This window comes from Pongo abelii, chromosome 18 (genome assembly GCF_028885655.2).
Source record: "Pongo abelii isolate AG06213 chromosome 18, NHGRI_mPonAbe1-v2.0_pri, whole genome shotgun sequence".
Classification (NCBI taxonomy): Eukaryota; Metazoa; Chordata; class Mammalia; order Primates; family Hominidae; genus Pongo; species Pongo abelii.
In genome coordinates this window covers 49577076-49602895 of record NC_072003.2, presented here as the reverse complement: position 1 = coordinate 49602895, position 25820 = coordinate 49577076, and the positions used below count along the sequence as shown (strand labels likewise).

The 25820-nt window shown below is 40.3% G+C and overlaps 1 protein-coding gene and 1 non-coding gene across 17 annotated transcripts in view; both read left to right on the top strand.

Annotated features, from left to right (window-relative positions):
- Nucleotides 1-2987: 2987 nt before the first annotated feature.
- The window catches only part of BRD7 (bromodomain containing 7), a 54374-nt gene continuing 31541 nt past the window's right edge, over nucleotides 2988-25820 (top strand). For 15 of the 16 annotated variants that reach the window (XR_010137765.1, XR_010137766.1, XR_010137764.1 and 12 more), the window contains exons 1-5: nucleotides 3007-3282; nucleotides 3706-3914; nucleotides 17129-17258; nucleotides 17565-17622; nucleotides 21867-22011. Coding sequence is in view for 12 of the 16 variants with exons in the window: in XM_063717298.1 (XP_063573368.1) it covers nucleotides 3234-3282; nucleotides 3706-3914; nucleotides 17129-17258; nucleotides 17565-17622; nucleotides 21867-22011 (591 nt within the window). In the remaining 4 variants the exon portion in view is untranslated. Of the gene's footprint in view, nucleotides 3283-3705; nucleotides 3915-17128; nucleotides 17259-17564; nucleotides 17623-21866; nucleotides 22012-25820 lie in introns of all 16 variants that reach the window. The other variant, XM_024233134.3, reaches the window with a different exon arrangement.
- On the top strand, nucleotides 19758-19861 carry LOC112129488 (small nucleolar RNA U13). Its single transcript, XR_002911884.1, has one exon. It is a non-coding gene; the product is annotated as a small nucleolar RNA U13 (small nucleolar RNA).

The following is a 25820-nucleotide window of genomic DNA, read 5'->3' as shown; positions in this document are numbered from 1 at the left end:
AAGGGGTGTGTGGGTTGGTGGTCCAGAAGCTTCTTTGAGGTGGTTACAGGGGAGACCAAGGTGATATGAGGGCAGGAGCCACTCCAGGAGCTCAGGGGAGAGTGTTCTGGCCACAGGGAAGAGAAGCAGGGGCTTGGGGCAGGAGGGAGGAAGGGGCAGGGGGACGGGGCTGGAAAGAGAATGAGGGCCAGATCCGGCCCTGAAAGCCAAGGTGCAGATTTGGCTTTGACTCTGAGTGAGACAGGGAGCCACAAGATGGTTTTGAGCAGGAAAGTGACATTCACAAATATTTAAAAGTTAGTATTAGCAGCTGATATTTATTGACCATTTACTATCTACCATGTCAGGCATTACTCTCGGCGTTCTGACCGCATTATCTTCTTTCATCCTTACAACCACCTTGTTGCAGCAGCACACCCGATGACCTCACCCTGGTTCCAAGGTTCAGAGGCAGGCAGCCCTCTCAGGACATGCCAAGGTCACAGACGCTTACAGGGTGTGTAAGGACTGTGTAAGTCCTTGTGACCCCAGGACTCAAGTCAGCTCTGTCTCACTCACTCAAGAGCTGTTGGGCTGCTGGGGGAGAAGTCTGGGCACAGCTTAACTGGGTCCTCTGCTTCTGGGTCTCTCACAGGGCTGTGAACAGGATGTCAGCCAGCGCTGAGGTCTCATCTGAATGCTCCACTGAGGAAGGATCCACTTTGAAGCTCACATGGTTGCTGGCAGGATTCACTCCTTCAAGGCTGTTGGACTGATAGCCTCAGTTGTAGCCGGATGTCAACTGGGGGCCAGCCTCAGGTCTTTGTCACATGGGCTTCTCCAGCATGGCAGCTTACTTCATCAAAACATGCAAGCCAAGAAGGCAAGAGAGACAGTCAGCAAGCAAGACTGAAGTCTTATGTATCCTCATCACAGGAGTGACGTCCATCATCTTTGCCATATTCTATTGCTCTGAAGCCAGTCTCCAGGCCATTCCACATTCACTGGGAGGACATGAATGGCAGCAGGCAGAAATCTCTCAGGGGAGTCTGCCTGAACCAGGACCGTGCAGCTCAATTAGCATTTTCTGGTGCCTTCTATGTGCCGGGCATGGTATTAGTGCTGAGAATTTAAAACTAGATGAGTTTGGGCTTCCACTTCCAGGAACAGTTTTCTGGGAGGTGTTTTCTGCTACGCACTGTTATTCACTTTCCATTGCTGTGACCACTTTGTGACCTATGTAGAATGACTCTTGAGAGGGAAGGGAAATTACTAACTCGATAGTATGGATGAGTTCACCAGACCTTTTTCCTCTGAGGGGCATTTGGACAGTAGTAGTCACTGTGCCAGGTGCTGTAAGTACTAAGCAGGTACCCAGGGTAATGAGGAGCAGACAGGTAAACCCACAGGTTGAGCCTGGAGCAAGGCAATGCCACAATAGAGGCCAGACCCACAGTGGGAGTTGGCATAGTGGTTCTTCTTAAAGCAAAATAAGTTATAGACAATGGATGAAAAGCTGAAACCAAGGTTTGCCCTATGCTTAGGGGGCCTATGGGGTCTTGCTGGCTTGATTTCAGAGCAGCAGAAGGTCTCTTCCCCAACACAACCCCTCTTCCCACACCCCGATCTCTACCTCACAGACACCAGAGAGGCTTCTTACGGGGAAATAATAGACACACACTTTTAGCTTTCATGAAAAAGCAACTCTTTTCATTAGAAGAACCTCATCTTCCCTGGCTAACCGTAGAAGTCTGGCAGGGGCTGCCAATCACAGACTCCACTTCTCTTGGCCAAGGGGGTAAGGGGGTAGATTTGGCATCCAGGCTGGATCAATCTCCCATCCCCTGTCCCATAAAACATGTGACACAAGCCAAGCCAATCAGAGTCCTTCCCTGGGACTGTTTTCCAGGTGAAGCTGACAGGAAGAGATCTTTTTCCCAGTTGGTCAGGACACTATAAAGAAGAGGCCTCGGAAGCAGATGGTGGCCATGTTTCCAGCCATATAGGAAAGGAGGGGGGAGTTGGAGACCGATATACAGAGAGACAAGAGAGAGAGCGAGCTGGCATGCCAGTCAACAGCATTACATCCTTGGTTCCTGTCTTCCCTCTGGCAAGCTTTATTCTTGCCCTTTCTAGACATGTAAACCAATAAATCCCTTTTTATTTACTTGAAATAATTCAAATTGGTTTCTATTAGTTGCCAACAATAGGGTCCTAAAATATAAGCCTATAATTTCACTACTGAAGTTCAAGGTAAAGCTACAAATCTTCCTGGGAGAGGTGATTCATGGGTCTAAATTCTTACTAAAGTATAAATGACTGATAACAGATCCTTTCTTAAGAGGAGACTATAATTATGAGCTTATCTGAAAACAGACAAAGCACCATACAGCTAGAAGTAAAGACAGTCGAGACATCTGGAAACCTTCACCGATCAGAACATAAGTTTTTTTTAAGATTAGAATCTTCAGTCACCAATGTGCTGAGTTTGCTGGGTCTGGCACCCAGTATAGGGTTCAGTCAATATAGTAAAAGGGAAGAAACAGAAGCAAGGGAAAGTGGAAAGAAAGGAAGAGTCGGGGAAGGAGGAAGGGTAAAAAAAAAAAGGAAAAAAGAGGGAAGGAGACGGGAAGAGGAGAAGGAAGGGAGATGAGGGAGGAAGAAAAGAGAGAAGGAAGGCTTGAAGGGAGGCAGTAAGGAGGGAAGAAAGAAAGGAAGGAAGGAGGAAGGAAGGGAAGAAGGGAAAGAGAAAGAAAGAGAGGGAGGGAGTAAAAAGAAGGGAGGGAAGGGGAGACGGAGGGAGAGACACACAGAGACAGAAACAAGACAGACAAATTCAGGGGAGAGGGAGGAAGGAAGAAAGACAAGAGTCTGAGCGGTGGATCCCGCCCCGGCCCCGCCCCGGCCCCGGCCCCGGCCCCGACTCCGCCCCCGGCCCGCGAGCTGCAGCGCCACCTCCGGTCGCCAGGGGCCGCCACTCGCAGCCGCCGACACCCTGTGCGCGCGGCGGGCCTTCTTTCCCGCCTCTGCGCCGGCCGCTCGCCTCCCCGCCGCAGCTCTCGGGCTCCGGCCGGGTCTCGCGCGCCGTCTTCTCGAGAGGGGCATCGCGCCGCCCGGCGCGCGCCGCCCCCGTGCCTCGCGGCGCGGGGTCTCGCGGGCCCCGCTCCCGCCCTCCGCTCGCCTGGCCCGGACCGGAAGCGGCGCCGCACGGCCTGGGCCTGGCGCGGGGGGCGGGCACCGGGGCCCGGTCGGACATGGGCAAGAAGCACAAGAAGCACAAGTCGGACAAACACCTCTACGAGGGTGAGGAGTGGGCCGGGGTGCGGGCGGCGGGCCCTCGGCGGCTCTGCCGGGCTTCCGCTCTTTCCCAATGGCTCCGGGGCGGCCTGGGGCCCTTCCCTCCCACGGTAGGCCCAGGCCCGCGAAGGGGGCGCGTCCTGCCCGAGGCCGCGCTGCCCCGCCGTGCGGCGGCGGCATTCGAACCCGGGTCCCCCTGGTCCGGTGAGTCTCTGGTGGGGAGACGTGAGGCGGGCCCGGGAGGCCTGGTAGCGTTCGGGGCGTGCGGCGCCGCACCCCCAGGCCGGGGTCCGTCATTCAACAGGTGCTTCGCGGAGCGCCCAAAGCCGCCTCGGCCTTGCTGCGCCTTCGCGCTCTGCATCCTTAGCACTCCCTGGAGAGCCCCGACTTTGATCGACGCGCTTTCCTCTTTTCTTTTCTTTTTTTAAGAGTATGTAGAGAAGCCCTTGAAGCTGGTCCTCAAAGTAGGAGGGAACGAAGTCACCGAACTCTCCACGGGCAGCTCGGGGCACGACTCCAGCCTCTTCGAAGACAAAAACGATCATGACAAACACAAGGACAGAAAGCGGAAAAAGAGAAAGAAAGGAGAGAAGCAGATTCCAGGGGAAGAAAAGGGGAGAAAACGGAGAAGAGTTAAGGTACAAGTGGTTGCGTTGCTTTGGCTTTGCGGACGGCACCGCCTCCTCCAGCTGCCAACCTCATTTTGTTTTCTTTGTATCTGGGGAAAACAAACGCCTCTAAGATCTGGCTCGTTTGAGGAGGAGCAGGACAGAATAGAGACATGAATCATCTATGAGTTTCAGCAAATCGTTTTTGAATTATACTCTTAGGCAATTGTACTCGCACATCAGGTGGGGAAGCAGCTAAGTCCAAATTTTGAGGAGCTGCTTCAAAGAATGCTTTTTCCATCTAGGCAGGATAAAAAGTCATGCTCAAGAAAGCCTCAGTGTTCGAGGATTGTCAAAAATAGTCATTTCAGAAGTGAGTGGGATCTACTGGGGTTTAAATTTTGTTCTGAAATAAATATTATAATGCCAAATCTGTAATGAGCAACTTTAAATCTTTTAAAACAGTGTTGTAGTCTGTTGAGAAAATTTGGTCAGAAACCTGTAATGGAGATATTCTTAACCATTTGCATTTAACAGAAAAGAATGAGTAGCTACCATCTTGGTTTGAAATCTGGGCAAAATAATAATTAATGGCTGGGCCCAGTAGCCCACACTTGTAATCCCAACACTTTGGAATGCCGAGGTGGGAGGATTGCTTGAGGCTGGAAGTTCGAGACCAGCCTGGGCAACATAGCAAGGCCCTGCCTCTGCAAAATAAACTACAAAAATTTCCAGAGCCTGGTGGTGTGCACCTGTGTCCCAGCTATTCAGGAGGCTGAGGTGGGAGGATCCCTTGAGCCCAGGAGTTTGAGGTACAGTGAGGTATGATCACACCACTGCACTCCAGCCTGGGCAATAAATACGAGACTCTGTCTCTAATAATACTAACATTGTTATTACTGTTATTAACTTTCCAAATTTAACCTGCCACTGAACGACTTATTAGATCAATTATTGTGAAGGTAAATTTTCATAGGTTAGTTATATAATTGTTCTTATGTTTATATATACAACAGGAGCTTTCTCTTCCATGTGATTGAACACATTGCTAAGTCACCAAGTCTTAGAGAACTTATTTTGGGGATTTCTTAAGTCTATTCCTTCCCTTTTGTCCCAGTTTTTATTAGCTTTGGCTAGGTAGGAGTAATGTTTTGTTTTCTTCCTTAAATTATAAAACCCATATATGCATTTGATTTTTTAAAAGTAGTTCATGTGGTACAAAAGTACACAAAATGAAAAAAGTTTTCCTCACCCCAGTCCTTCACATAGACTCCCTCTTCAGAGGTAACCAGTTGTTTTTTTTAATTAATAGTAGTAAAGTAATTCGTGAAGATGGTTTTTAAAAGTCAAGAGTACTACACAGCTTTTTGACACAAAGCAGGCTGCTGCTCCACTCTGGACACTTTTTAGGTATTTTTCCTTGCCTACTTATTTCTATTTCAAAATACAGGTTTATATTGCTGTTTACTGATTTAGCAGTTTATATCTTCTACCGACATCATGTTATGGAAGATGAGAATTCAGTTTCCCTTGCTCAAGGTATAGGTACATCACAATTATTGGTTAAATCAATATTAAAGTGATTGTAGACAAGTATAGTATGCAAATATAGATCTGATCTTAACTAGTTAGATCATTGCTTTCATTTGTTTGGTTATTGCTTAATAATTCTTCCCAAACTCTAAGATTTATGAAACTCATTTGAGTTCTTTACTTCATTTTTTTTTTCTCTCTGGAGACATTTATCTTACAGCTCTCTGTCTCCTGGAGGCTGAATTAGTTGCTGTCAAGGCCTCCTGGGACTCTCCTTCGCCTGCTTCCTGGATCTCATGCCTTCCTCTTTCTTGATTCATTCCCTTGTTCTGGTGGACTGTTAACTCTAGGAACGTCCTAAGAAAGCGTACACAGGGGGTAGATTTTATAAGTTTTAACATGTTTGAAAATCTGTATTCTGCCCTCATACAGGTTGATGGTTTGACTTGTTTAGATTAAAAATTATTTTCTTTCAGACTTTTGAAGGCATTGCTTTGTTGTTTTCTGGCTTCTAAATTTGCTGTTGAGAAGTCTGTTGCCATTCTGATTCTTAGTCCTTTGCATATGACCAGTATTTGCTAACTTGAAATTTTTAGGATCTTCCTCCTTATCTTCAGTGTTCTGACATTTCACAATGAATACTTGTGCCTTCAGTTCAGAGCTGTGTGCTTGAAGTATTCCTGTGTTCATTTCTTTCCCTCCATTTTTTCTTTTCTTGATTTCTGGAACTCCTGCCCTTTAGATATTAGACTCCTGAACTGATCCTCTAATTTTCTTATGTTTTTCTCATATTTTTTCTGGGTGTGTGTGGGGCGGGGGAGGGTTCTTCCTTCAAGGAACATCCCTAAAATTTCTGACTTTTCTGGATTTATTTCAGATCTTATACGTTGAATTTCCAAGAATTTTTTCTTGTTCTCTAATTGTCCTTTTTGAATTAGCACCCTGTTCTTGGTTTTAGATGCAGTATATTCTTTTCTTTCTCTGAGGATATTAATCGAAGTTTTTTCCTGTTTTTTCTCCTAAGTTTTCTTTTGCTCCCTGCCCTGTCTCTCTCTCCCCCAAATTCTTCCATTTATTTGTCTGTGTCTGTTTTCTGTTGAAAGCATCCTTTAGTTGTCTGTTGAGCTTTTGCAGTTTGTACAAAGCTGATTAAATGCTTTGTACCTAGACAGAGTTTGTCACTTGATGGACTTTATTGTAGAGTGACTAACAGGGACTTGGTCATTTTGGTGAAGAATGCCCCAATGTCTGTACCTTACAGATATTTTCTCTGGGATTTTTAGTTTCTCCAGAGAAAAATCCTCCTCTCCTAGGAGATGGATTTTGCCAGTTTTATCCGTGTTTCTGGAGCCAACTATGGGGCAGGGGCTGAAGGTCTTACCACCCAGTTTTCTGAGTCTGGCATTTCTCCTCACTTTTGGCTCGTCTCGAGATTTGGAGACTCAGGTTCCCTGTGTCTCCCAGTTCTGAGCTTTGCCAGGGTTCGGGGATTTAGGCTTTTTTCAAAGGTGTCCACCTCTCTGCATACAGGAGTATCTTGCTTTCTCTGTTCTGCAAATCACCCCATTTGCCTTCCGTCTCCCAAGTGTGTTGACGTGGCTCATCCACCTTTGTCTCTTATGTGCTCTTTGTTCCAGCCATCCTCTTGTTTAACAAAAGTTGAGGTAACCACTTTGAACCACTCTGGTTTTTGTTCTGGCAGTTACCACCATAATCCCATTGATACATTAATGTTCTTCATTTCTTGTTTTATTCGTTATCTTATTCTTTATATTGATTACTTAGTATTTAGTTATATGGATATACCATACTTATGATTATTACTTTTAAATCTTACATGTTATACTGCAGTGAGCCTCATTGTACACACGTCTTTGTACACTCGTGTAAGAATATCTTCAGGATAGGTTCTTTAAAGTGTTCTCCCCCCTGTGTTCCAGCCACTCTGTCCTTTCTTGACTGCGGCTCTAATGATCATTAGTCCCATTGTATTTTGATGTCATTGCAACATAAAATGGGTTCATATCCACAGTCTCTTCTGGACACACCTCTCAGAGTAGGACAGGTGGGGGATGGTTTCTATTTCACATTCAGGGCTAGAGACTTCAGATCCTCTGGGGTGTCACTGGTTCTGTAGGGACTGTTTTTTGGGTCATTCTTTTTTTCCAGGCTAGACCAGGGAAGCAGGGAGAGATTCTTTTTGCTAGTGTTATGTAGGGAGGGAGACCTTAGAGATGCCTCTGTGAGCTGTGTTCTGGATGTCCAGGGAGTTTTAGGAATAGTAGTTGCTGTGATCTCTTCTTGGGAGAAAGAAGGGCTAGAGTATGTATGATTCTGAGGGACTGGCGACTCTTCTCTCAGTTCCATGCAGCTGGATGGAGGACAAAGGATGTCCTTTTCCTTTCAAAACGTTTTTCTGAAAGGCATACATAACTTCTGCTTATGTTTTACTAACCAGAACCTAATCACATAGTCACCTTAGCTTCTAGGGAGACTGGAAAATGTTGTCTTTTTTTTTTTCCTTTTTGAGATAGGATCCCGCGTTGTCGCCCAGGGCAGAATGCAGTGGTGCAATCATGGCTCACTGCAGCTTCAGACTCCTGGACTTAAGTGATCCTCTCACCTCAGCCTCCCGAGTAGCTGGGACTACAGGCATGTATCACCACATCCAGCTAATTTTTTCAAAAACATTTTTTTGTAAAGATGGGGTCTTGCTATGTTGTCCAGGTTGGTCCCAAACGTCTGGGGTCAGGTGATCCTTTTGCCTCAGCCTCCCAAGAGTGCTAGGATTACAAGTGTGAGCTACCATGTCTGGCATTTTAGTTGGGGGGAGTGAATGGGGGTAATGTACCTTGCTAAAAATTAGGAATCTGTTACTTAGGAAAATAAGATAAAGTTAGGGGGAAGCACGCGTGCACACACACACACACACACAAAACATAAAGCCTTACAATTTTTCAAAAGTGCCTTAGTTAAGTGATTTTCTTGTTTTGAGTAGGAAGGCTCTAACTATATTAGTTTAAAATGCCCCAACGGGTGGGATCAGCAGTATTTCTCCCTGTACAGCAGTGGTATTCAATGCCAACCAAAGCATTAGGGGTACAACGTGCTTTGGTTTCCACCAGACACCACCCCTATGAAAGTGATGAATTTTCTTATTCCTTAAACATTCTGATGCTGAGCAGTTGGCAAAAATTTGCCTGCTGGCATGACTCTTAAAACATTAGTTTTCCTTTCCTAAATGTTCAGTCTTATATTTTCCCATGTTATGTAAAAAATAAAATAACAGCCATAAAAAATTCTCATGCCATCTGATCTAGTCATACATACACAAGAGGATAGTTAAGTAAAACTAAGATTCAATAGGTAAAATTCTGTGTGGCTGTTAACTTGATAAAATGATTTATAAAAATTACAGAAGTATTTCTAAAATCACATATACACACCCATTATGATTATAACACAAAAAAACTACACATAAGATTTTACAAATAACAACTGCTACTTATCAGGCATATAGTACATCCTAGGTTCTGTGCTGAGCGCTTATGTACATCATCCTACTATACTCCCTACTGTAATCCTGTGAGACTGGTGTTCTCTCTCTATTTTGTTGGATTGTGGTACAATACACATAGCATAAAATTTACCATTTTAATTATTTTTAAGTGTGCAGTTCAGTAGTGTTAAGTGTATTTACATTTTTGTGCAACTATTTTCCAGAACTTTTTCGTATCCATTAACAACTCCCCCTTTTCCTTTCTCCCTCTCCTCAGACCTTGGCGACCACCATTCCACTTTGTCTCTATGAATTTGACTGCTTTTATAAGTGGAATGATATAGTATTTGTCTTTTTGTAGCCGTCCTATATCATTTAGCACAATGTCCTCAAGGTTCATCTGTTGTAGCACGTGTTGGAATGTCCTTCCCTTCTAAGGCTAAATGCTACTCCATTGTATGGATATACCACATTTTATTTATTCATCAGTCAGTGGACATGTGGTTTGCTTCCACCTTTTGGCTGTTATGAATAATGCTGCGAGGAACATGAATTGTACAAAGTTCTCTTCAAGACTCCTACTTTCACTTCTTTTGGATACACACCCACAAATAGAATTACTGGATCATACTATCTCCTCTTTTATTAATGAGAAAATTGAGGCTCAGGGAGGTTAAGTAACTTTACCAAGGTCTCACAGTTAGTGCCGGAATAACTCAAATTCTGCCCTTAAGAGGTCTTTAATCTAAAAAAGTTGTTAAAGTAGGCACCAACCTCTGCCCACGGCACATGGGGAAATAAAGTCAGTGCCCTAACAGAGGCAGGGTTCTAGTTCTGAGGCTCCTGAGAGTACATGGAGCTGGGGGAAAGCACAGAAGACTTTTCTCAGGAAGCAGCATTTGAGTTGGGCTTGAGAAATCAAAATACAGTGATGTAACACTATATGTTCAGTTAACATGGGGTCAACTATATGCCCTGAGAGAAATGGCTCTTTTTATGGTAGTTCAGTGGAAGTATTCTAAGATTGTAAGTCGTGAGTATTGTACTTAATGGGCTACTTCAGGTATTTTCCAAGGTGATCTGACAACCCAATTTTTATTTATGTGCTGACTTTAGATGATGATCCCTGAATAGAATGATAGGCCACTGCGTAGAGACGTGGAGGTCAGGAAGCCCACACACCAGAGGATTATGGAGCTGTTGTTAGAGGATTAGCTCAAAAATGGGCAAGAAGGAAATGTGTATAGGGGACATAAAGTAGTTCTCTTTTTAAACACAGAATGCATGGAGGGGAGGGGAGGGTAAGATCTGAAAGGCAGCTGAGATGGCAGAATAAGGAGTTTGAGCTTCAGTGTGTAGTCAGTGGGAAGTCAAAAACTTTGAGTGGAAGAATGATAAAAGCTGAGTGTTAGTAACATAAATCTGGTAACAGTATCTAACAAATATTGAATGGAGAGAGTGGAAACTGTAAGGAGACCTGCATAGAAAGCTTTTTATTGAAATAGCTCAGACGAGTGGTCTCAATTCCTTTATTGAAACTCACTTGCTGTTCTGAAGAACACAGTCCTAACCCAAATGATGTCTTAACAGCTTTGTAGGTCAACTTCTGGTTTAGTTGCTGAAAGAAGTTAGGCCAGTCACATTGCTTAGGGGATGTTATCAGAACACAATGAGAAAGATAGTAGTCATTAAAAAAAATTTTTTACTCAAAAGCATTAACACATATAGGATGTTATTATATATAAAGCTAAAATTAAGTAAAACTTTAATGAAAATTACAGTAAATTCAGTAAATACCTATTTTATTAAAGCACTATCTATACTAAGTCCAACAATGGAGGCAGACTCATAACTAACATTCGAGTGTTTACTGTCTGCCAGACACTATTCTAAATTCTTTGTGTATATTTACTATTTTGATCCTTAGAAATAATTCTGTGAGGTAGGTGCTGTTAGTATCTCGTATTGCTGATTTAACTGAGCCACAGAGTAGGAGGTAGCTTTTAACTAGAGAGGAGCAGTGACTAATCGTATTAAGCAAAGTGAGAATTCTGGCAAAACACAGTTCATTGACTTGTGCCATCTGTCACACCTGGGATCTCTGGGCTGCTGTGGCTTATCTGGCTTGGCAGAAAACCCTCCCCCTTTCTCAGCATTGGTCTGTGTGTGTCCCTCCTGAGGTAGTCGTCTCAACCCCAAAAGACCTTTCCAAGGAAGGAAGAACTCAGAAAAGGGGCCTATGAGTAGCATTGCTCCTCTGATAGAAGGCTGTTTATCTGTTTCTTTATTCAACAAATGTTTACCTGATACCCGTTATCTGGCCAGACTGTACTAGGCTCCAGTGATTAAGATAGGTAAATAAATAAATAAAATCCTACAGGAGCTCAAAGTTGGACTCAGGAATCAGACATGAAAGTATAAATAAACCTCACAGCCTGATAAATCGTAAGGGAGGTTTGACTAACTTGTTCCAGGAGTCCAGGGAAAGGTATGCGTCATTCTGCCATGGGCAACCAGGGGAAAGCATCGTAGAGGTAACGGCTAACGTGTGTAGCAAATGCTGTTTTCAGCCTAGGGCCAAAAATGATGTGCAGCTGCCAGGTAATGAAACATTTTTCATTGGATTCTAAAATCAGCTGTTAAAAGGGAACTCTACATTGTTTTGCTTATTGGAGCATCACTTGAATATATGTATGTGTATATATCCTCCGAAAGTAACCAACCTGAAGGACAGTACTTATTACTAAGGACTTTAGCTGTTAATTTGCATGCTTTTGTGTTCCCATTACATGCAGTCTCCTATGATTAATTACTTCTGCAAATACTTAGCAAGTATTATGTGTTAGGCATTGCTGAGCTTGCAGATATGGAGCTGAATAAGACAAGGACCCCTGTCCAGAGGGAGCTCCAGTAGAACAGGCAAATGTCATTTGTTGAGTGAATAATGTGGTTCGGTGAGTGTTAAATCCTAATAATCTGAGCAAAGATTTGCTTTAGAAGCATTACTCACAGATTAATAAAATAACTTGCTATCAAGTTGTGGGCAAATTAGAATCTAGTCAGAAGAAAGTAAGTGTGTTTGTAGTTAGTGGAAATAGCCCCTCTTCCTTTCTCCTACCTCAGATCTTCATGCACACAAGATACTTCCTCTGCCTGGAATGCTGTTCCCACACACCCACCTCCACCCCCAACCTAGCTAGATTCTTTCTCCTTCAGATCTCAGCTCAGATGTTACTTCCTCATGGAAACTTTCCCACACTTTTCCAGTCTAAATTATTTTCACCCAGAAGTTATTCTGTCCTTGAAATCTGTTTTGTTGTTGTTTTTAAGACTAGTCAAGTGAAGCAGTGGGAATGGGGAAGGAACAAAGAAATCTAGCTGGTTGTAATCAGTTAGTTGTAAACATGTTTATTTTTTTAAATGAGTTATTTAATGCACATATCTGCTGTTATAAACCTGTTTGTTTTTTTGAATGAGTTATTTAATGAACATCTCTGCGGTTTCACTCTGAGCTCCGTAAGAGTAGGGCTGTATATATTTTCTCTTTCACTAAATAGCCACACAGTAAAGCCTCTTTTATTTATTGAATGAATGAGTGTCCATCATGTGCTAAGTAATGTGCTAAAACTTCACATAAACTATCACATTTAATCCTTAAAGTAGTCCTGTGAGGTATGTATTGTTGTGTCTATTAGAAAATTAGACTCCAAAAAATTATATAGTTTATCCATGACGCCATAGCTAATTACATAGTTTATACATATCATAGCTTTGTCACCTACTAGTGACGAGGCCAGAATTTAAACCACTTTATAAACTAACTGTAAACTCTTCTTCCTTAACTACCTAAAGTTAAATGGCACTAATATTTTTGCTTAGTTTTTTCTGTGTAATTAACAGAATTTACTGTTAACCAGAACTGTGTTAACTTATGGTTTTATGTAACTATATTCATTTAATAAATGACATTCACAACAGGATTCTGCAACATATTCTGAATTATGAAAAAGAAAATGTAAAGGTTGGAATCAGAATTTTAGGTGGAGAGAGACCTGTAGAGATCAAAGCCTTGTGTTGTACAGATGGGAAACTGAGACTAAAACAGTGGGGTAACTTGTTAAAAGTCATATGCTGGTGAACTAGAAGTTAGATCTCCTGATTCTCAGTCTGGAAATAACATGCTACAATATCTCTATTCAGTTTAGGGTAGTTTCCAAGCATATGTTTTTATATTCTTTTTTTCTTTCGGACTCCCTAGCCCCAAAGACTTTTTGCTTTACTGAATGATAAAGTGGTTACAGTAGACCAGGATAACTAGGTAAAGATACTAGGTAGGGGTGGTTCAGAAACATTATACCCTCCTTTGGTACTTTTTCCACTTGGCTAGTTCATGAGTGACCATCTCATCAACTCTGTAAGATTGTAAGATAAATAATAACAGTTAAATCTCCATCTTGCATGTGGTAAAGAGGTCTGATGAGAGTAAATGAATTGCCTAAGGTCACAGAGTGGTTTTTTACTTTATTCTTTTTGTTCTTTTTTTTTTGAGACAGGATCTGGCTCTGTTGCCCAGGCTAGAGTGCAGTGGTGCAATCTCGACTTACCGCAACCTGCACCTCCTGGGGCTCAAGCCATCCTCCTACCTCAGCCTCCAAGTAGCTGGGACTACAGGTGCACGCCAAAACTCCTGGCTAATTTTTGTATTTTTTGTAGAGACGGGATTTCGCTATGTTGCCTAGGCTGGCCTCGAACTCCTGAGCTCAAGTGATCCACCCGCCTCGGCCTCCCAAAGTTCTGGGATGACAGGGGTGAGCCACCACGTCCAGCCAGCAGAGTGTTTTAAGGATGAAGCTGGACTCTTAGAGCATAGGTTAGCAAGCTGGCCAACAGTTTTTGTAAATAAATTTTTATTGAAACACAACCAAATTAATTCATTTACATTTTATCTGTGGTGGTTTTCATACTACAACATACTGTAATACAAAAGCAGAGTTTAGTAGTTGTGACAGACCTTATGGGCCACAAAGCCTAAATATTTACAGTTTGGCCATTTTTGGTTTTTGTTTTGTTTTGATTTGTTTTGTTTTTGAGACAGAGTCTTGTTCTGTCGCCCAGGCTGGAGTGCAGTGATGCGTTCTCGGCTCACTGCAACCTCCACCTACGGGTTCAAGCGATTCTCCTGCGTCAGCCTCCCAAGTAGCTGGGATTACAGGCGTGCACCACCACCCGCAGCTGATTTTTGTATTTTTAGTAGAGATGGAGTTTCACTTTGTTGGCCAGGCTGGTCTCAAACTCCTGGCCTCAAGTGGTACACCTGCCTCAGCCTCCCAAAGCTCTGGGATTACAGGCACGAGCCATTGCACTTGGCCCAGTTTGATCATTTACCAAAAAGTTTGCTGGCCCCAGTTATAGACTCTTGGCACTGGCACTGGATGAGTTTTTTCTGCCTAGGAGAATGCATACTGCCTCTCAAGCTGTCCTTTCTTCACAGGTCACATTTAATAGGAAGGAATCTGTGTCTCTGTGTCTGTTATTCCATAGAATGGATCTTCTAAACTTGCCAGCCTACCAAGATCCATACCAGTATTTCTGGACGAAGGATTTAAAATTTTCCAAAGTTAAGAATTATTGCAACAGAATATGTGGTGAGGTGGTAAAAATACATTAATCAACTAACAGTGGTAGCTGGGATCAAGCATGAGTTCAGTTTATAACTGCTCTCTGGAACTTTTAAAACAACCATATAGTCTGTATTAGGTGCTTCGGATTCTGAAAATAGAGTGCAAAGCTCTAGATCAGTGATTCTCAAAGTGTGGTCCCTGTACCGGCAACACCCACATGGCCTGGAAACTTGTTAGAAAGTACAAATTCTCAGTCTCTACCCCATACCTGCAGATCAGTAATTCTAGGGATAAGGCCCAGCCGTCTGTGTTTTTAATGAGACCTTCAGGTGATTCTAATGCACACTAAAGCTTGCGAACCACAAGGGGACCTCAGAATGTTTGTTTCTTGCAAAATCCTAAATAATCCTGATGCTGCCAGTCTGGCGACCATGCTTTGAGAACCACTGCTCTAGATACTAGAAATAAAAAATAGGCCATAGGCCAAGAAAATAGCTTTTTGAGTCCATAAGATCCTGTTGAGAATCTTGATTTTGATGAGCATAAAATGGGCATTGTTGGACAATTTTACTTCAAAATTTAAATTTTAAAAATGCAGAGTACAGAGAATAATAAAACTACCATCTTGATACCAATCATCCAGCTTTAGCAGATCTCAACATTTAGCCATATATGTGTGTGTGTATATACACACGTATATACACACCTGTATGTGTATATACACATATATACACCTGTATGTGTATATACACGTGTATATACACATATATATATATTTTTTTTTTCCCCCTAAGGAAAGAAGAGGGCAGACAGAGATCCCTTATACCCTTTCAGAGTCCCATTTCTGTCTTTCCTTCTAATAGAACCACTGTACTGAATTTGGTGTATATCACATGCATGTTTTTATAATTACAAGTTCTGCATACATCTGTAAGCAGTGTATGCTTACACATTTTCATACTTAGCTTGTAACAGTAATTGTTCTGCAACTTTTTCTCCAGACGTTGTTTCTGAGTGTTATCTATGTTGATACAATATAATTGTAGCTCATTTATTTTACCTGTTATGTAAATATGACATAATTTATTAACCATTTTCCTTTTAATAGACATTGGATAATTCCTGTTTTTTACTATTTTAAACAATGCTGCAGTAATCTCGTACAAGTCTCCATGTAGACCGTATGACAGGAAATTTTTCTGGTATATGCACAGAGAGTAGCAGTTGAGAAGTAGGATAAAGGCTTTGCTGGCTTTGCTAGATATTGCTAATTGCTCTGCTAAGATTGTTCCTATTCACCCAATTGCAAGGTATGGAAATCCCATTTCTCTACATTTTTATCAAAACTTGACATTTCAGACATTTTAAATGTTGCCAAAGAGAGGTGAAATGCCTTCTAGTTTTTAAATCTATAATTACCCAAGTTCTAGGGAGCTTGAGCTAGTTCTCATGTTCTCAGCATTTCACATTTCTTATTCTGAGAGTTACCTGTAGTATCGCTTATCTATTTCCTTTTTGGATTTTTTGCCTTTTTGCATAGATTTATAGATGCTCTTTATGGAATCTTTCTTAATGTTTTATAAGTTCTGTTTCAAGTACTTTATCTCAGTCTGTTGTTAGATTTTTAACTTGACTCATGGATTTTGTTGAGGTACCAAAATTTATCAACTTAATATCAAATTTATCAAGTTTTTCCTTTAAAATTTATTCTTTTTATATCTTGTTTAAGAAAGTCTTTTTCTACTCTTGGGTCTTAAAGATGCTTTACTTTTATCTGAAGTTCTGAAGCTTTGCTTTGTACATTTAAGTCTTTATCTGGAATTCACTTTTGTGTATGGCATGAAGTAGAGCTCAAATTCTATTTTCTCTTTTCAGGTAACAGTTGTCTCAGTACCACCCTTTTGTCATTGACTTATAATGTCACCTCTGTGATATACTAAGATTATTCTTTGTACATGGGTCTGTTTCTGGGCTCTGATCTCTTCTGTTGGCTTATTTGTCTGTGTGTCAGACCCACATTGTCTTATTATCACATTATACAAATAACTTAATATCTGGTAAGACGTATCATCTTACTCTGACCTTTTTCAAAACTGTTGTGTTCTTATTCATTCACTCTTCAAGGTAAATTAATGCAATTGGCTTGTTGAATTCCATGGAAATTTTTGTTTTTAAATTTCGATTGGCATTACATCGAATGTATTGATAACTTGAGAGAGGATTGACTCTGCATTCATGAACATAGTATATCTCCTTTATTCAGGCCTTCTGTGACCTTCAGTAATGTTTCACAGTTTTTCCCAAAAGGTTTTGGGTATCTTTTATTAGATTTATTTCTATATACACTATGTTGCTTTTTTGGATAGTATTGTTTTTCTAACTGGTTATTTCTGGCATAGAGACCCCCTTTTTTTTTTCCTTTGTGAACATATTATTCTCTCCTTTTCCAGTAGATGGCAGTAAAGTACATTGAGCTCGTTATTAAGAATATTTTCTTTGCAGTGATGTCTTTTTACCCCTTAAAATGATTTATGTATTTAAAGATATTGGTTCTGAAATATTTCTAAATTATCTCCCTTTGTTCCATTTAGGAGGATAAAAAGAAGCGAGATCGAGACCGGGTGGAGAATGAGGCAGAAAAAGACCTCCAGTGTCACGCCCCTGTGAGATTAGACTTGCCCCCTGAGAAGCCTCTCACAAGCTCTTTAGCCAAACAAGAAGGTTGGAGTAACTCTGAATTAACTATCCTGAATGAGGAGGCTGAAATTATTATAGCTCAGGAAAATAGTGGGATTTTAGCTTCTAAGTTGGAGCTTTGTAATTGAATTTTTAAGTTTTTTCTCTCAAACTGCATAAGAGCTTTAAATTAGCTTCAACTTTGGATTGATACTCTCAAACTTCAATATATTTTCAAGATAAATGGAATTTATGAGATATTTAATAATGGTTGTAGAAAATGATCTAGTAAATAATACTGTCTAGAATACTCCTTTTTAAAACACTCTTTTCCATTCTTCTTTGCTTTAGAAGTAGAACAGACACCCCTTCAAGAAGCTTTGAATCAACTGATGAGACAATTGCAGAGGTAAATGTTTTTCCAATATTTTTGTAACATAGAAATTAAAATGGTAGATGTGTAGGATCCAAACCACATTTGTGCCTAACTCCAAACATACTTGATATTAAAGTGAATGATAAATATTTTGCCTGGCAGCCGAAGTACTCCAAGAGGCTAACTTTTAGATATTCTTTATTTGGTTTGTTTCCCTGGCAACTTGAAGGGTGTTACATAATACTTTTAATGACAAATTTCTGTCTCTAAAGTAATTTCTGATGTTAAAACTTTAAGCCATGAATAAACAATACAGATATTTCCACTTTGCTAATAGATGGAAATACCTTCTGTGTATTTGCACAATGCTTATCATGCCATGAATGTTTAGCAGTTATTAAGTATGGGAGAAAAAATAAAACATCATAAATAGGAATTATGGCCTTCTTTTAAATGCAGAAATTGGTTCTAAAAATTTCAGTGCCTAGATTAAGCCACTGTTGAGTTCTTAAAAGGGAAAAGAATAACTCAATCTTTATTAAAATATTTATTTTGGGCCAGGCGCAGCGGCTCGCGCCTGTAGTCCCAGCACTTTGGGAGGCCGAGGGGGGCAGATCACGAGATCAGGAGATTGGGACCATCCTGGCTAACATGGTGAAACCCCATCTGTACTTAAAAAAAAAAAAAAAATTTGGCAGGCGTCGTGGTGGGCGCCTGTAGTCCCAGCTACTTGGGAGGCTGAGGCAGGAGAATGGCGTGAACCCAGGAGGTGGAGCTTGCAGTGAGCCGAGATCATGCCACTGCACTCCAGCCTGGGCGACAGAGCAAGACTCTGTCTCAAAAAATAAATAAATAAATAAATAAAATATATTTATTTTGATATCTCTCTTTACTCAGAGTTTAAATTTTCAGCTCAAAGATATTTCCATTATTTGCAAAGGGTTTATGGTTGTAGATCATACATTTTTACAGTGGACTTTCTTTCATTGTATTGAACTTAAGTCAACCCAGAACACATTGTAAATAATTTTTCTCTAATGTAATCTGTATTCAATGCCTGTTCAGGTTTGCAGTTAAGATCAGAAGTTAGCCGAGTATAGTAGCTCACACCTGTAATCCCAACACTTTGGGAGGCTGAGGTGGGAGGATCAATTGAGGCCAGGAGTTTAAGACCAGCCTGGGCAACATAGTGAGACCCCATCTCTACAAAAAAATAAAAATTATCCTGGTGTGGTTGCACGCACCTGTAGTCCTAGCTGCTCCAGAGACTGAGGTGGAAGGATCACTTGAGCCCAAGAGGTTGAGGCAACAGTGAGCTGTGATAGCGCCATTGCACTTCAGCCTGGGCAACAGAATGAGATCTTTTCTAAAAAAAAAAAAAAGAACTTACTGGTCTCTCTTCTTTTTTGGTGTTTGAGAAAAATTACATCTCTAGTCTTTATATTTAAATAACTCATTCATTACTTCACTACTTGTCCGAAAGGAGTATAGGTATTGGGTATTCCTTTGCAATTTACAAGGTGTGACTGTAAAGTGTCATGGCTGCCTTAGAGTTTTTCTTGCAACATAAGGCCAGAATGTAGGTTAATGATGTCATCTTAAAAGAAATGACTTAATTAAAAGAAGACATTCAAATGGCCAACAGGTATATGAAAAAATGCTCACCATCACTAATAATCAGAGAAATGCAAGTCAAAATCACCTCACCCCAATTAGAATGCCTGTTATCAAAAGACAAAAAAAAAAAAAAGCTGGCAAGAATGTGGTAGAGAAAGGGAAATTGTATATACTGTTGGTGGAAATGTAAATTAGTATAGCCATTATGGACAACAGTATGGAGGTTCCTCAAAAAATTAAAAATAGAACTACCATATGATCCAGCAATTCAGCTACTGGGTATATATCCAAAAGTAATGAAATCATTATGTCCAGGAGATACCTGTACTCTCATGTTAATTGCAGTGCTATTCATAGTAGCCAAGATGGAATCAGTCTAAGTGCCCATCAAAGGATGAATGCATTTTTTAAAATGTGGTATGTATACACCAATGGAATATTATTCCACCATTAAAAAGAATGAAATACTATCATTTGTAACAACCTGGATGAACCTAGAGGACATCATGTTAAATGAAATAAGCCAAACACAGAAGAACAAATGCTGCACGCTCCTTTTGTAGTTCATAAGTGTAATGATTGGGTTTTCATGTTCCTTTGTGAGATATACCGCCCTCAAACTTTGCTACAACATCAGCACATTACCCATCTGATGTGAAGACAGAAAATATGATGAGGGCACAAATATGACATCATCTCACTCATGTGGGATCTTAAAAAGTTGATTTCATAGAAGTAGAGAGTAGAACAGTGGTTACCAGAGGCAAGGGAAAGGTAGAGGTTGGTCACCAGGTACAGAATTACAGTTAGATGGGAGGAATAAGCTCTGGTGTTCTATTGCACAGTAAGGTGACAGCAGTCCACAGCCATTTATTATATACATCAGAATAGCTAAAAGAAAGGATTTTGAATGTTCTTATTCCAAAGAAATAACAAGTGTCTGGGTTGATAAATATGCTAATTACCCTGATTTGATTATTACACAGTGATACCGAAGTATCCTTGTATATATGTATGTTAGTATATATGTGTCGAAACGTCACACTGTACCCTCTAAATATGTGCGATTATTATATGTCAATTAGAAACAAAGTCTTAATGAGAAAACACTTCAGAAAGTATTTCTTAGTCTAAAGACATTGGGAATTAGAACCCAGAGCCACACTGTTTTGATTAGTTTTAATGGTTGGATGATTCTTCATCCTTAACCAGGAGCTAAGCCTGGTTTTAAAAAAAAAAAAAAATCTAGTTGATCAAGTTTGATAATAGCATTTTTGGTCAAAACTAGATGGGACTCTGTATTAAAATGACTGACCTAGGAGTTAGATAATTTCCTCCAAAGGGTAGCTGCAGGAGGCCACCCAGAGGTGAATGCTGCCATTATGGTAACTCCTGTGGACAGCGCACATTTTGATGTATGGGTCCTGACTGGGTATTTTTGCTTGTTGTCATTTTTTAATCTCACTGCTTAGGCATCCTGCTGTGGAAAACAAAGGCAGATTCACATAGACCTGAATCAGATTTCAACTCTTTTATTTAATTCATGACTCAGGATAGATAATTTCAATCTTACTGAGCCTCAGTATCCTCCGGTGGTGGAGGATACCACCACTTTGATGGCTTTTGTGAGGATTCGATATAAAATATGTCAAGTGCCTACCACTGGGACTAGCAACATGGTAAATATGTTTTTAAAGAAGTTGTTATTTTTTAAACCATATTTTTACTGTTATTCTGTGGAGTAAGAAAACTTTTGGTGTGCCAGATTTCCAGAGGGAAAAAAAAAAATTAGCATAATGATTTAATCATATAAAGCACTCATTCTCAACCTGACAATACTGGAAATACAAATGCCAAATACTCAAATCCCAATGCCAATACTCATCTGTGGAAATATCACTGCCTGGACCCTACCCTTCTTCCCCAAGAGCTTCTGATAACAGTGAGTCTAGGCTGAGTCTTCCTCCCGTTTCTTCCCCACATTGGAATTTTTTTAAAGCTCCTGTGTGATTCTAGTGAACAGCCAGTGTTGTGAATCTGTGATGAAAAGCACTAGTTTTCAAATTCGAGTTTCTGATTTTGGGGTTTTTTTGGTCCAGTCCTGTCTTGGCACACATACGGAGGTATTTAAGAGGACCTTTTTAATGTCAGTTTTTTTAGCATCCCCCACATATACATGATAGAAGTTATATCCATTTATGGAGAAAATAGACATACATGGACCAGAAACGCAAGCCTATTAGAAATTAATATGGAGGATTGTAGATGTATGTTCATAGTTACTATTTCGGCCTTTTCCCCTTTGGTTGATTAAAAATATGCAGTGCTAATCTCCCAAAGGTTAAAACATTGGTCAGTTAGTTGAGGTTGTTTATTTTGCTTCATTTTTTCCTGTTTAAGTGTAGCTGTTAATTAATGAGGCTGTGTATTTTAAAAGAAAGAAATCTCCATCCTGAGGGTACAGCTAGTATGTAAAACTTCCTTGTTATTAAATAGTTAATAGACTTTAAAATCATTTCTTCAGTTTTCAGTTAAAAATACGTTAACATATTACAAATTGTTTCTGTATCTGAAGGGTTTCGTCTGACTTCTGCTCCTAGACCAATAGATTTGTTTGTAATAGAATAAAATATAACGTTGTCTTTTGCATATCTTCACAGAAAAGATCCAAGTGCTTTCTTTTCATTTCCTGTGACTGATTTTATTGCTCCTGGCTACTCCATGATCATTAAACACCCAATGGATTTTAGTACCATGAAAGAAAAGATCAAGAACAATGACTATCAGTCCATAGAAGAACTAAAGGTAACTCTTCAATCCTATATACACAAAATCTTGGTAGAAATCTGCATGTCTGATATTCAGAATCTTTCTCATTGACCTTTTATTTTGCAAAGAATTGAGTTTATTTTAAGATCCAATATCTTTGTTTATTTCTGCTTCAGAAAACTTTATGAGCTTGGTGATGGAAAACCAGATGAAATAGGTCATCTGATATCTTTCATTCATAATTATTTTTGTCGTTAGTGAAATTTTGAGTTTGATATGTGTTCCACAGTATATTTTTTCCAACCTTAGAGTGAAATTTTTAGCTTTAAATCAATACAAGTAAAACTAATATTTTAATGAAAGTTGAGGGTTTTTTCTATTTCTAGACATATAAGATATGCATATTGTATTAGTCCATTCTTACACCGCTATACAGAACTGCCTGAGACTGGGTAATTTATGAAGAAAAGAGCTTTGATCAACTCACAGTTCCACAGACTGTACAGGACACATAGCTGGAAAGGCCCAAGGAAACTTACAATCATACTGGAACATGAAGGGGAAGCAAGCACGTCTTCACATGGCAGCAGGAGACAGTGAAGGGGGAAGTGCTACACACTTTCTTTTTTTCTTAGATGGTTTACATTTTTTTAATTGTTTTTATTTATTTTTTTAATTTAAGTTTTAGGGTACATATGCACAACGTGCAGGTTTGTTACATATATATACATGTGCCATGTTGGTGTGCTGAACCCATTAACTCGTCATTTACATTAGGTATATCTCCTAATGCTACCCCTCCCCGCTATCCCCACCCCACAACAGGCCCCGGTGTGTGATGTTCCCCACCCTGTGTCCAGGTGTTCTCATTGTTCAATTCCCACCTATGAGGGAGAACATGTGGTGTTTGGTTTTCTGTCCTTGCCATAGTTTCCTCAGAAACAGCTTCATCCATGTCCCTACAAAGGACATGAACTCATCCTTTTTTATGGCTGCATAGTATTCCATGGTGTATATGTGCCACATTTTCTTAATCCAGTCTATCATCGTTGGACATTTGGGTTGGTTCCAAGTCTTTGCTATTGTGAATAGTGCCACAGTAAACATACATGTGCATGTGTCTTTATAGCAGCATGATTTATAATCCTTTGGGTATATACACAGTAATGGGATTGCTGGGTCAAACGCTATTTCTAGTTCTAGATCCTTGAGGAATCGCCACACTGTCTTCCACATGGTTGAACTAGTTTACAGTCCCACCAACAGTGTAAAAGTGTTCCTATTTCTTCACATCCTCTCCAGCACCTGTTGTTTCCTGACTTTTTAATGATCTCCATTCTAACTGGTGTGAGATGGTATCTCATTGTGGTTTTGATTTGCATGTCTCTGATGGCCAGTGATGATGAGCATTTTTTCATGTGTCTGATGGCTGCATGAATGTCTTCTTTTGAGAAGTGTCTGTTGATATCCTTTGCCCACTTTTTGATGGGGTTGTTTGATTTTTTTCTTGTAGATTTGTTTAAGTTCTTTGTAGATTCTGGATATTAGCCCTTTGTCAGATGGGTAGACGGTGAAAATTTTCTCCCATTCTGTAGGTTGCCTGTTCACTCTGATGGTAGTTTCTTTAGCTGTGCAGAAGCTCTTTAGTTTAATTAGATCCCATTTGTCAATTTTGGCTTTTGTTGACATTGCTTTTGGTGTTTTAGTCATGAAGTCGTTGCCCATGCCTATGTCCTGAATGATATTGCCTAGGTTTTCTTCTAGGGTTTTTATGGTTTTAGGTCTAATATTTAAGTCTCTAATCCATCTTGAATTAATTTTTGTATAAGGTGTAAGGAAGGGATCCAGTTTCAGCTTTCTACATATGGCTAGCCAGTTTTCCCAGCACCGTTTATTAAATAGGGAATTCTTTCCCCATTTCTTGTTTTTGTCAGGTTTATCAAAGATCAGATGGTTGTAGATGTGTGGTATTATTTCTGAGGCCTCTGTTCTGTTCCATTGTTCTCTGTCTCTGTTTTGGTACCAGTACCATGCTGTTTTGGTTACTGTAGCCTTGAAGTATAGTTTGAAGTCAGGTAGCATGATGCCTCCAGCTTTGTTCTTTTGGCTTAGGATTGTCTTGGCAATGCAGGCTCTTTTTTGGTTCCATATGAACTTTAAAGTAGTTTTTTCCAATTCTGTGAAGAAAGTCATTGGTAGCTTGATGGGGATGGCATTGAATCTATAAATTACCTTGGGCAGTATGGCCATTTTCACGATATTGATTCTTCCTACCCATGAGCATGGAATGTTCTTCCACTTGTTTGTATCCTCTTTTATTTCGTTGAGCGGTGGTTTGTAGTTCTCCTTGAAGAGGTCCTTCACATCCCTTGTGAGTTGGATTCCTAGGTATTTTATTCTCTTTGAAGCAATTGTGAATGGGATTTCACTCATGATTTGGCTCTCTGTTTGTCTGTTATTGGTGTATAGGAATGCTTGTGATTTTTGCACATTGATTTTGTATCCTGAGACTTTGCTGAAGTTGTTTATCAGCTTAAGGAGATTTTGGGCTGAGACGATGGGGTTTTCTAAATGTACAATCATGTCATCTGCAAACAGGGACAATTTGACTTCCTCTTTTCCTAATTGGATACCCTTTATTTCTTTCTCCTGCCTGATTGCCCTGGCCAGAACTTCCAACACTATGTTAAATAGGAGTGGTGAGAGAGGGCATCCCTGTCTTGTGCCAGTTTTCAAAGGGAATGCGTCCAGTTTTTGCCATTCAGTATGATATTGGCTGTGGTTTTGTCATAAATAGCTCTTACTATTTTGAGATATGTCCCATCAGTACCTAGTTTATTGAGAGTTTTTAGCATGAAGGGCTGTTGAATTTTGTCAAAGGCCTTTTCTGCATCTATTGAGATAATCATGTGGTTTTTGTCTTTGGTTCTGTTTATATGCTGGATTACGTTTATTGGTTTGTATATGTTGAACCAGCCTTGCATCCTAGGGTTGAAGCCAACTGGATCGTGGTGGATAAGCTTTTTGATGTGCTGCTGGATTCTGTTTGCCAGTATTTTATTGAGGATTTTTGCATCGATGTTCATCAGGGATATTGGTCTAAAATTCTCTTTTTTTGTTGTGTCTTTACCAGGCTTTGGTATCAGGATGATGCTGGCCTCATAAAATGAGTTAGGGAGGATTCCCTCTTTTTCTATTGATTGGAATAGTTTCAGAAGGAATGGTACCAGCTCCTCTTTGTACCTCTGGTAGAATTCGGCTGTGAATCCGTCTGGTCCTGGACTTTTTTTGGTTGGTAGGCTATTAATTATTGCCTCAATTTCAGAGCCTGTTATTGATCTATTCAGGGATTCAGCTTCTTCCTGGTTTAGTCTTGGGAGGGTGTATGTGTCCAGGAATTTATCCATTTCTTCTAGATTTTCTAGTTTATTTGCATGGAGGTGTTTATAGTATTCTCTGATGGTAGTTCCTATTTCTGTGGGATCAGTGGTGATATCCCCTTTATCATTTTTTTATTGCATCTATTTGATTCTTCTCTGTTTTCTTCTTAGTCTTGCTAGTAGTCTATCAATTTTGTTGATCTTTTCAAAAAACCAGCTCCTGGATTCATTGATTTTTTTGAAGGGTTTTTTGTATCTCTATCTCCTTCAGTTCTGCTCTAATATTAGTTATTTCTTGCCTTCTGCTAGGTTTTGAATGTGTTTGCTCTTGCTTCTCTAATTTTTTTAATTGTGAGTTAGGGTATCAATTTTGGATCTTTCCTGCCTTCTCTTGTGGGCATTTAGTGCTATAAATTTCCCTCCACACCTGCTTTAAATGTGTCCCAGAGATTCTGGTATGTTGTG